The sequence below is a fragment of the Pristiophorus japonicus genome, chromosome 2 (genome assembly GCF_044704955.1).
Source record: "Pristiophorus japonicus isolate sPriJap1 chromosome 2, sPriJap1.hap1, whole genome shotgun sequence".
Taxonomy (NCBI): domain Eukaryota; kingdom Metazoa; phylum Chordata; class Chondrichthyes; family Pristiophoridae; genus Pristiophorus; species Pristiophorus japonicus.
In genome coordinates this window covers 372,335,928-372,348,291 of record NC_091978.1, presented here as the reverse complement: position 1 = coordinate 372,348,291, position 12,364 = coordinate 372,335,928, and the positions used below count along the sequence as shown (strand labels likewise).

Here is a 12,364-nt window from a genome sequence, read left to right as displayed (position 1 = left end):
TTGACACTTTGCAGGATCACACCAGGCCAGATCTCCAACTGTGGGCAAAAATGCTCATTAATAGTCGATGCAAGTCAGCAAGCAATGACACACTCTCCCAATATTAGTCAAACATTTCACTCCCATGTTCAAACTTATTTATGAATGTTAACCCTTAAATAAATGGATTTATTTACATAATGATGATGAATCCTGTTAAATCCCTCGGTGCTATTTTGAAGAAGTGCAGGGGAGTTCTCTCCGGTGTCGTGGGCTAATATTTATCCCTCAAGCAACGTCACTTATATTTTTAAAAAAATGATCAGATCATTATCACATTGCTGTGTGTGGGAGCTTGCTGTGCGCAATTTGGTTGCTGCGTTTCCCACATTACAACAGTGACTACACTCATAAAGTACTTAATTGGCTGTAAAGCGCTTTGAGTAGACGAGACCTATATTCTCTAGAGTTTAGAAGAATGAGAGGTGATCTCATTGAAACATATACAATTCTTACAGGGCTTGACAGGGTAGATGCAGGGAGGATGTTTCCCCCGGGCTGGGGAGTCTAGAACCAGGGGTCACAGTCTCAGGATAAGGGGTCGGCCATTTAGGACTGAGATGAGGAGGAATTTCTTCATTCAGAGGGTGGTGAATCTTTGGAATTCTCTGCCCCAGAGGGCTGTGGAGGCTCAGTCCTCGAGTATATTCAAGGCTGAGATCGATAGATTTTTGGATATTAAGGGAATCGAGGGATATAGGGATCGGGCGGGAAAGTGGAGTTGAGGTCAAAGATCAGCCGTGATCTTATTGAATGGCGGAACAGACTCGAGGGGCCGAATGGCCGACTCCTGCTCCTAATTCTTATGGGACAGCCTGAGGTCCTGGAGGGAGAGCAGCGTAGGTCTGTCTCCCAGGGTTAAGTTATGAGGCAAGGTTACAGATTAGGAAAAGGGGAGGTGCAAAGAGACCTGGGTGTCATGGTACATCAGTCATTGAAGGTTGGCATGCAGATACAGCAGGCGGTTAAGAAAGCAAATGGCATGTTGGCCTTCATAGCGAGGGGATTTGAGTACAGGGGCAGGGAGGTGTTGCTACAGTTGTACAGGGCCTTGGTGAGGCCACACCTGGAGTATTGTGTACAGTTTTGGTCTCCTAACCTGAGGAAGGACATTCTTGCTATTGAGGGAGTGCAGCGAAGGTTCACCAGACTGATTCCCGGGATGGCGGGACTGACCTATCAAGAAAGACTGGATCAACTGGGCTTGTATTCACTGGAGTTCAGAAGAATGAGAGGGGACCTCATAGAAACGTTTAAAATTCTGACGGGGTTAGACAGGTTAGATGCAGGAAGAATGTTCCCAATGTTGGGGAAGTCCAGAACCAGGGGTCACAGTCTAAGGATAAAGGGGTAAGCCATTTAGGACCGAGATGAGGAGGAATTTCTTTACCCAGAGAGTGGTGAACCTGTGGAATTCTCTACCACAGAAAGTTGTTGAGGCCAATTCACTAAATATATTCAAAAAGGAGTTAGATGAAGTCCTTACTACTAGGGGGATCAAGGGGTATGGTGAGAAAGCAGGAATGGGGTACTGAAGTTGCATGTTCAGCCATGAACTCATTGAATGGCGGTGCAGGCTAGAAGGGCCGAATGGCCTACTCCTGCATCTATTTTCTATGTTTCTATGTTACACAAACTAGGATTGTATTCCCTGGAATTTAGAAGATTAATTGAAGATGATTTGGTTGATGTTTTCAAGGTATTAAGGGGAACAGATAGGGTAGATACAGAGAAACTATTTCAGATGGTTAGGAATTTAGAACTCAGTGATGTAAACTAAAAATTAGAGCCAGAAAAGGAAAGTCATTTTCTTGAAAGGACAATCAAAATAAACATACAATTTGGCCACGGGTGGGACAAATATTGCAAACAGCAACCATTCCTGCTGCTTCCATAATGCAGCAAGCACTTGGGAGGAGAGATCGCTCCCTCGGCTTCGGAGTGAAAGGGGAAGCTAAGCAACGAGGCTGACTTGGGTTTGTCATCTGATCCAAAACTCGGCTGCCCCGTGTCCTAACTCTCACCCAGTCCCACTCACCCATCTCCCCCCGTGTCCTAACTCGCACAGAGTCCCGCTCACCCATCACCCCCTGTGCTCACTGCCTTGTGTCCTAAATCGCACCGAGTCCCACTCACCCATCTCCCCCTGTGCTCGCTGCCCCATGTCCTAATTCACACCGAGTCCCACTCACCCATCACCCCCTGTGCTCACAGCCCCGTGTCCTAACTCACACCGAGACCCACTCACCCATCACCCCCTGTGCCCCGTGTCCTAACTCACACCCAGTCCCACTCACCCATCTCCCCCTGTGCTCACTGCCCCGTGTCCTAACTCTCACCGAGTCCCACTCACCCATCATCCCCTGTGCTCACTGCCCCGTGTCCTAACTCACACCCAGTCCCACTCACCCATCTCCCCCTGTGCTCACTGCCCCGTGTCCTAACTCGCACCCAGTCCCACTCACCCATCACCCCCTGTGCTCACTGCCCCATGTCCTAACTCACACCCAGTCCACTCACCCATCACTCCCTGTGCTCACTGCCCCGTGTCCTAACTCGCACCGAGTCCCACTCACCCATCACCCCCTGTGCTCGCTGCCCCGTGTCCTAACTCGCACCGAGTCCCGCTCACCCATCACCCCCTGTGCTCGCTGCCCCGTGTCCTAACTCGCACCCAGTCCCACTCACCCATCACCCCCTGTGCTCGCTGCCCTGTGTCCTAACTCGCACCGAGTCCCACTCACCCATCACCCCCTGTGCTCGCTGCCCTGTGTCCTAACTCGCACCAAGTCCCGCTCACCCATCACCCCCTGTGCTCGCTGCCCCGTGTCCTAACTCGCACCGAGTCCCACTCACCCATCACCCCCTGTGCTCACTGACCCCGTGTCCTAACTCGCACCGAGTCCCGCTCACCCATCACCCCCTGTGCTCACTGACCTACGTTGGCTTCCGGTTAAGCAACACCTCAATTTCAAAATTCTTATCCTTGTTTTCAAATTATCCATGGTCCTCGCCCCTCCCTATCTCTGCAACCTCCTCCAGCCCCACAACCTCCCGAGGTGTCTGCGCTGCTCTAATTCTGGCCTCTTGAGCATCCCTGATTGTAATCGCTCCACCATTGGTGGCCGTGCCTTCAGCTGCCTGGGCCCCAAGCTCTGGAACTCACTCCCTAAACCTCTCTGCCTCTCTTTCCTCCTTCAAGATGCTCCGTGAAAAAAAAATTGCCTACAATGAAATCCAATTTGCCACAGCTTTTCCCATTCACGTAATCTAATATCTCTCTCTAATGTTATGCTTTCACCTACACTGCCTACAATGCCGCCCATCTTTGTGTCATCGGCAAATTTGGATCTGTGGTTCTCCATCCTGTCCGCGAAGTTTTTAATCAAGACAGTGACGAGCTGCGAACCTAACACATACTTGTGGGACACCACGAGTCACACCCTGACAGTTAGAGTGCTTGCATTAAGGAGGTAACTAGAAGCTGTGTGTGGTGCACACATCTGCCGACACTACATAGGCTGCAGCAGAGCCCGTTAGTCTCAGCACATTGAGTAACTTGGGCTAATACTCTGGAGTTAAGAAGAATGAGAGGTGATCTCATTGAAATGTATTAAAATTTTAGCGGGCTCGACAGGGTTGATGCAGGGAGGGTGTTTCCCCCGGGCTGGGGAGTCTAGAACCAGGGGTCACAGTCTCAGGATAAGGGGTCGGCCATTTTAGGACTGAGATGAGGAGGAATTTCTTCACTCAGAGGGTGGTGAATCTTTGGAATTCTCTGCCCCAGAGGGCTGTGGAGGCTCAGTCATTGAATATATTCAAGGCTGAGATCGATAGATTTTTAGAGAGAGAATCAGTGGATATGGGGACAGGGTGGGAATCAGAAATTTACAGCACGGAAGGAGGCCATTCGGCCAATCATGTCCACGCCGGCCGACAAAGAGCTACCCAGCGTAATCTCACTTTCCAGCTCTCGGTCCGTAGCCCTGTAGGTTACGGCACTTCAGGTGCACATCCAGGTACTTTTTAAATGTGGTGAGGGTTTCTGCCTCTACCACCCTTTCAGGCAGTGAGTTCCAGACCCCCACCACCCTCTGGGTGAAGACATTTCCCCTCAAATCCCCTCTAAACCTTCTACAAATTACTTTCAATATATGCCCCCTGGTTATTGACCCCTCTGCTAAGGGAAATAGGTCCTTCCTATCCACTCTATCCAGGCCCCTCGTAATTTTATACACCTCAATCAGGTCTCCCCTCAGCCTCCTCTGTTCCAGAGAAAACAACCCCAGCCTATCCAATCTTTCCTCATTGTTAAAATTCTCCAGTCCCGGCAACATCCTCGTAAATCTCCTCTGTACCCTCTCCAGTGCAATCACATCTTTCCTGTAATGTGGTGACCAGAACTGCACGCAGTACTCCAGCTGTGACCTAACTAGTGTTTTATACAGTTCAAGCATAATCTCCCTGTTCTTGTATTCTATGCCTCGGCTAATAAAGGCAAGTATTCCGTATGCCTTCTTAACCACCTTATCTACCTGGCCTGCTACCTTCAGGGATCTGTGGACCTGCACTCCCAGGTCCCTTTGTTCCTCCGCACTTCTCAGTGTCCTACCATTTAATGTGTATTCCCTTTCCTTGTTAGCTCTCCCCAAATGCATTACCTCACACTTCTCTGGATTGAATTCCATTTGCCACTGTTCTGCCCACCTGACCAGTTCATTGATATCTTCCTGCAGTCTACAGCTTGAGAAAGTGGAGTTGAGGTCGAAGACCAGCCATGATCTTGTTGAATGGTGGAGCAGGCTCGAGGGGCCGAATGGCCGACTCTTGATCCTATTTCTTATGTTCGTATTTGTTGGGCCTACCAATAATCCTGTGGCATGTCTAATTGTTCATCGATGTGCTAATTATGCAGATTGGTGCTCAGTTCCTGGGAGTGTGACACCGTTTTATTCTGAGGGCAATCAGCCATGTTGCAGGTCTTGGGAGAAGAAGGAAAAATGAAGGGTTGGTTTCTGAGAGATGAGGCCTTTTGTGTGAAACTGTAAGCAGCAGAGATCAGGTACAATGGTGCACATTTGCAAACTAAGATTCTCACTTGCAGTACTGAAGCAATGGTTCAAGATGTTGGGACCAGGTGAGAGATTGGCTTACAATATCTCCAACAGCGTGCGGCTTGTTGCCGAATATTGTGATGGGCAGACGCCTCGATCTGGACTTGAATGAGAAACATCAACAAGGCCTGGTGATTGAGGGCAGGGATGTACAGGGGCCTCGAACAGCACCCTGTGTACGGTCCACGTGCACAGATCCAGTCCCTTGTAGGTGGGTGCTCCATCCAGTTGGATACCATTGCTTTCTGAAGCTATGCCCGAGTCTGTAACAAAAGAATTAGGAGCAGGAGTCTGCCATTCGGCCCCTCGAGCCTGCTCCGCCATTCAATGAGATCACGGCTGATCTTCGACCTCAACTCCATTTTCCCGCCCGATCCCCATATCCCTCGATTCTCTTAATATCCAAAAATCTATCGATCTCAGCCTTGAATATACTCAATGACCCAGCCCCCACAGTCCTGTGGGGCAGAGAATTCCAAAGATTCACCACCCTCTGAGTGAAGAAATTCACAAGATCATAAGAAATAGGAGCAGGAGTCAGCCATTTGGCTCCTCGAGCCTGCTCCGCCATTCAATAAGATCATGGCTGATCTGATCCTGGCTTCAACTCCACTTCCCCGCCCGCTCCCCATAACACTTGACTCCCCTCTGATTCCTCCTCATCTCAGTCATAAATGGCCGACCCCTCATCCTGAGACTATGTCGCCGCCCTAGTTCCAGCCAGGGGAAAGGCAGTGGATGCTTGAACAGACTAGAGGGGCTGAATGGCCTGCACCAACCCCTATGATGCAGAATCGACACTTGACATTATCGTTGCCCAACCCTACCACCCTGCAGGAAGTTACCTCATCCAGGTTGATGGTCCCAGAGTGTCCGAGATGCTTTGAATCCATCATTGACTCCATGCAATTAAAAGTTGATTTTGACGACCTCTGTGTTTTAGAAACATAGAAAATAGGAGCAGTAGTAGGCCATTCGGCCCTTCGAGCCTGCACCGCCATTCACTATGATCATGGCTGATCCTTTATCTCAACACCATATTCCCGCTTTCTCCCCATACCCCTTGATGCCTTTTGTGTCTAGAAATCTATCTATCTCCCTTTTAAATATATTCAGTGACTTGGCTGCCACAGCCTTCTGTGGTGGAGAATTCCACAGGTTCACCACCCTCTGAGTGAAAACATTTCTCCTCATCTCTCTCCGAAATTTTGGGCTTCAAAGCATCCACGGCAGCAGTGGGAGATGTTGTGAAGGGTGCTTGCGTTGTTGTCTGTAACTTGCAATGCCACAGTCAGTGGTGTTCTCCCAGCTCAACAGCACACTGCAGTGCAGGCCCCCATTTACCCATCCCTTGCATTCTGTGGGCCACAAGCCAATCAGCGGCGCACTGTGATGTTCCCATCACTGTTGGAAGAAATATCCTGAGGCCAATTGAGAGATGTTCAACGTGAGATTCCTTCCCGTCACCTATTGGTCACTCGGTGGTTAACTCTGCTCAATCAGTGACATTTCTTCATCACAACCTGGCTTGTTTGCCACGAAATAATATCCACTGAGTGTATGTTTGGGCTGTTAATTGATGGGAATGTGGGTGGTGTTATTTAATGCTGTGGGGAACACTCCTGTTTGCCTGATCGATGGCTTCTCCATGCTCTTGTGAAAGGAGCAAATGAGATGTTCTTGGTATTCAAGCACATTTGAGAATTCTTTTCTAAATTGCTTTGATTACATGAAGCAAAATATACTTGTGCACGATCTGCGTGTGTGGAGATGCTGACATGACACATTGTGCGTATAGTTTAGTGTCCTGCATATGAACTGGTCTCTGCAGCACTCCAACCTCCTTGGGACCAGCTCCTTTTGAAAAGTACCCTTCCATTGAATTGTACCACTTATACTCTTCAATACTACCCCTGAACATCACTGGCTCCTGGTCCGGCAACACCTCAAATTTCAAATTCTTATCCTTGTTTACAAATGGCTCTGTGGTCCTCGCCCTCCCTATCTCTGTAATCTCCTCCAGCCCCACAACCCTCCCGAGATCTCTGCGCTCCTCCAATTCTGGCCTCTTGTGCATCCCCCGATTTCCATCGCTCCACCATTGGCGACCGTGCCTTCAGCTGCCTGGGTCCCAAGCTCTGGAATCCCCTCCCTAAACCTCTCCGCCTCTCTACCTCCTCCTTTAAGACGCTCCTTAAAACAACCTCCTTTGACCAAGCCTTTGGTCACATGTCCTAATATCTCCTTGCGTGACGCGGTGTTAAATTTGTTCGATAACGATCCTGTAAAGCACCTTGGGACGTTTTACTATGTTAAAGGCGCTATATAAATGCAAGTTGTTGTCTTTGGGTATCCGTCACCAGCTGTGAATTGCTACTTTGCTCTTTACACAAGAGCACAGCGAAATAACAACTGCCTTTGTTTCAACTGTAACCACTTTCACTAAGAATTTATTTTCTTTCATTTATATCTTTACCATGTTGTATTTCAAATAATTTTTGTGGATGACTGCACAGTGTTCAGTTCCATTCGCAACTCCTCAGATAATGGAGCAGTCCGTGCCCACAAGCAGCAAGACCTGGACAACATTCAGGCTTGGGCTGATAAGTGACAAGTAACATTCGCACCACACAAGTGCCAGGCAATGACCATCTCCAACAAGCGAGAGTCTAACCACCTCCCCTTGACATTCAACGGCATTCCCATCGCCGAATCCCCCACCATCAACATCCTGGGGGTCACCATTGACCAGAAACTTAACTGGACCAGCCACATAAATACTGTGGCCACAAGAGCGGGTCAGAGGCTGGGTATTCTGCGGTGAGTGTCTCACCTCCTGACTCCCCAAAGCCTTTCCTCCATCTACAAGACACAAGTCAGGAGTGTGATGGAACACTCTCCACTTGCCTGGATGAGTTGCAGCTCCAACACTCGAGAAGCTCGACACCATCCAGGACAAAGCAGCCGCTGGATCGGCCCCCCATCCCCCACCTTCAACATTCACTCCCTCCACCACCGGCGCCCCCTGGCTGCAGTGTGTACCATCTACAAGATGCACTGCAGCAACTCGCCAAGGCTTCTTCGGCAGCACCTCCCAAACCTGCGACCTCTACCACCTAGAAGGACAAGGGCAGCAGGTGCATGGGAACACCACCACCTCCACGTTCCCCTCCCAGTCACACACCATCCCGACTTGGAAATATATCGGCCGTTCCTTCATCGTCGCTGGGTCACAATCCTGGAACTCCCTCCCTAACAGCACTGTGGGAGCACCTTCACCACACGGACTGCAGCGGTTCAAGAAGGCGGCTCACCACCACCTTCTCAAGGGGCAATTAGGGATGGGCAATAAATGCCGGCCTTGCCAGCGACGCCCACATCCCGGGTATGAGTATAACAAACATTTTTTTCCATAGAGGTGCCAAGTGAAAGTGATGTTTTTGGCATGTGATTGATATTCTTTCCCAAGTCCTAAACCTCGGACCTGGCCCGATATTGATTGTCCCAAGCAGTGATCTAGATCATTGCTTTTTGAGAAGGACATGGGTCTGTGGCTTGGCATGACCTTCCTTCTCAACAAGAGTCTGGTGAAGAGGAATCTTAAAACATAAATCATCATCAATCTAAGCCTGCCAATCACTACTCACTGATATCTTTGATAGCTGGAAAAAAAATGCATCTTGCTTCTGAAAGTGAGAAAGGTTTAATGCTGGTTGTAATTGCCAGCATTACAGACGGTTTGAGTTTTTTGACTATTTGGTTTAGGGAAGATTTCAGAATAATTTATGCTCCACTCGAGCCTCCCCCTGTCTTTCCTCATCTAACTATTGGTGTAAACCTCTATCTCCTCTCCCTCCTCTGCAAACCTAGCCTCCCCTTAAATACATCGATACTATTCACCTCAACCCCTCCCTGTGGCAGCGAGTTCCACATTCTCACCGCTCTCTGGGTAAAGAAGTTTCTCCTGAATTCCCCATTGGGTTTATTAGTGACTGTCTGATATTGATGGCCCCTAGTTCTGGTCTTCCCCACAAGTTCCATCTGTGTCTATGGCAAACAGAGTCCCCAGCACACTATTACTGTGACCACAGCAACTCCAATACAGGTCCTGTCCTGCCCAGGAGACACACTGAAACAGACCTCCTACATTATAAATAAAAACCTAAGACATTTGAAACAAGCAAAGACCATTGGACAATAAAGCCCACACCTTTTATAATCCATGCATGGCTTGCTCAAACGTGAACATTCCCCCTGCCCCCACAGGATATGTGTACACTTTCTAATCCTCATGTGAATCAAACAGACCCATTAGCACCTCTATCACTGAAGAGTAGGTCGAGAATCCAATTACCTGTCAACAGATTTTACACAGGATTGGGCCCAACCAGTCCATGCCGGTGTTTATGCTCCACTCGAGCCTCCTCCCGTCTTTCCGCATCTAAATCTATCAGCATAACCCTCTATTCCTTTCTCCCTCATGTGTTTATCCAGCCTCCCCTTAAATACATCGATACTATTCGCCTCAACCCCTCCCTGTGGCAGCGAGTTCCACATTCTCACCGCTCTCTGGGTAAAGAAGTTTCTCCTGAATTACCCGTTGGATTTATTAGTGACTGTCTGATATTGATGGTCTCTAGTTCTGGTCTTCCCCACAGGGGGAAACATCTTCTCTACGTCTACCCTATCGAACCCTTTCATCATTTTAAAGACCTCTATTGGGTCACTCCCTAGGCCTTCTGTTTTCTAGAATAAAGAGCCCCAGCCTGTTCTGCCTTCCCTGATGGTTATAACCTCTCAGTTCTGATATCGTCTTTATAAATTCTTTTTAACCAATAAGAGAATTAAGGGTTCTGGGGAGCGGGCGGGTAAGTGGAGCTGAGTCCACGGCCAGATCAGCCATGATCTTGTTGAATGGCGGAGCAGGCTTGAGGGGCTAGATGGCCTACTCCTGTTCCTAATTCTTATGATCTTATGTTTTGCACCTTCTCCAGTTTCCTCTATATCCTTTTTATAACATGGAGACAAGAAATTGTGCATGGTATTCTAGTCTGTAGTGGGCCAGTATTGGTGGTTAAAGCATGGAATAAGAACATTAGAACATAACATTAGAATTAGGAGCAGGAGTCGGCCATTCGGCCCCTCGAACCTGCTCCGCCATTCAATGAGATCATGACTGATCTTCGACCTCAACTCCACTTTCCCACCCGATCCCCATATCCCTCGATTCCCCGAGAGTCCAAAAATCAAATTAACTCAGCCTTGAATATACTGAAAGACTGAGCCTCCACAGCCCTCTGGGCAGAGAATTCCAAAGATTCACCACCCTCTGAGTGAAGAAATTCCTCCTCATCTCAGTCCTAAATGGCCGACCCCTTATCCTGAGACTGTGACACCCACTTTTCCGCAGCCACTCAGTGAGGCAAAGGCCATTGCATTTTTAAGGATAGAGTGGATAACCATTTTAAATTGCAGTAATCTGGGGTGAGAACGGGACAGTAGGCATATCTTGGACTTGTCTTGCAAGGAGCAGGCCCAGACGTGCCTGGCTGAATGTCTATGGTGCTGACGGAGTGCTGCACTGTCGGAGGGGCAGTACTGAGGGAGCGCCGCACTGTCGGAGGGGCAGTACTGAGGGAGCGCCGCACTGTCGGAGGGGCAGTACTGAGGGAGCGGTGCACTGTCGGAGGGGCAGCACTGAGGGAGCACTGCACTGTCGGAGACGTTATACGAGGCTCTGTCTGCGCTCTCAGGTGGATGTTAAAAGATCCCTTGGCACTATTTGAAGAAGAGCAGGGGAGTTATCCCCGGTGTCCTGGCCAATATTTGACCCTCAACCAACATTTTAAAAAAAAACACACATTATCCAGTCATTATCACATTGCTGTGTGTGGGAGCTTGCTGTGCGCAAATTGGCTGCCGCATTTCCCACATTACAACAGTGACTACACTCCAAAAGTACTTCATTGGCTGTAAAGTGCTTTGAGATGTCCGGTGGTGGTGAAAGGCGCTATATAAATGCAAGTCTTTTGTTATTAGAATAGATAACGTTTAGCTTGGTACAGCTGTAGTTTTGAGAGTAACTCTCTGTCTGTTTTTCTCCAACAGGTAAAATTAAATATTCAGAACGAATATACGACGCGTGCATGGATGCTTTCGATTGCCTCCCATTGGCTGCTCTGATGAACCAGCAGTTCCTGTGTGTACATGGTGGACTGTCGCCTGAGGTCAACACCTTAGATGACATCAAGAAAGTAAGTATCGCCATCCCTGCAAATAACCGTTCTGTTAGCTTAGTCAGTTGAATTTATGTAAACTAGAGGTGCTCCAAAACTCGGCTGCCCCGTGTCCTAACTCACACCGAGTCTTGCTCACCCATCACCCCCTGTGCTCACTGCCCCGTGTCCTAACTCACACCCAGTCTTGCTCACCCATCACCCTCTGTGCTCGCTGCCCCGTGTCCTAACTCGCACCAAGTCCCGCTCACTCATCACCCCCTGTGCTCGCTGCCCCGTGTCCTAACTCACACCCAGTCCCGCTCACCCATCGCCCTCTGTGCTCGCTGCCCTGTGTCCTAACTCGCACCAAGTCCCGCTCACCCATCACCCCCTGTGCTCGCTGCCCCGTGTCCTAACTCGCACCAAGTCCCGCTCACCCATCACCCCCTGTGCTCGCTGCCCCGTGTCCTAACTCGCACCAAGTCCCACTCACCCATCACCCCCTGTGCTCGCTGCCCCGTGTCCTAACTCGCACCAAGTCCCACTCACCCATCACCCCCTGTGCTCACTGACCCCGTGTCCTAACTCGCACCGGGTCTTGCTCACCCATCACCCTCTGTGCTCGCTGCCCCGTGTCCTAACTCGCACCAAGTCCCGCTCACCCATCACCCCCTGTGCTCACTGACCTACATTGGCTCCCTGTTAAGCAACGCCTTGATTTCAAAATTCTCATCCATATTTTCAATTCCCTCCATGACCCTCGCCCCTCCCTATCTCTGTAATCTCCAGTCCCACAACCCCCCGAGATGTCTACGCTCCTCTAATTCTGCCCTCCTGAGCATCCCTGATTATAATCGCTCCACCATCGGTGGCCGTGCCTTCTGTTGCCTGGGCCCCAAGCTCTGGAACTCGCTCCCTAAACCTCTCCGCCTCTCTCTCCTCCTTCAAGAGGCTCCTTAAAACCTGCCACTTTGACCCAGCCTTTCTCTAATA

The 12,364-nt window shown here is 49.5% G+C and overlaps 1 protein-coding gene across 4 annotated transcripts in view; it reads left to right on the top strand.

Moving 5' to 3' along the window:
- The window catches only part of LOC139250860 (protein phosphatase 3 catalytic subunit alpha), a 400,550-nt gene that overhangs the window by 263,269 nt on the left and 124,917 nt on the right, over positions 1–12,364 (top strand). For all 4 annotated transcript variants that reach the window (XM_070873139.1, XM_070873137.1, XM_070873138.1 and 1 more), the window contains exon 5: positions 11,262–11,407. In XM_070873139.1, the coding sequence (XP_070729240.1) occupies positions 11,262–11,407 (146 nt within the window). The remainder of the gene's footprint in view (positions 1–11,261; positions 11,408–12,364) is intronic.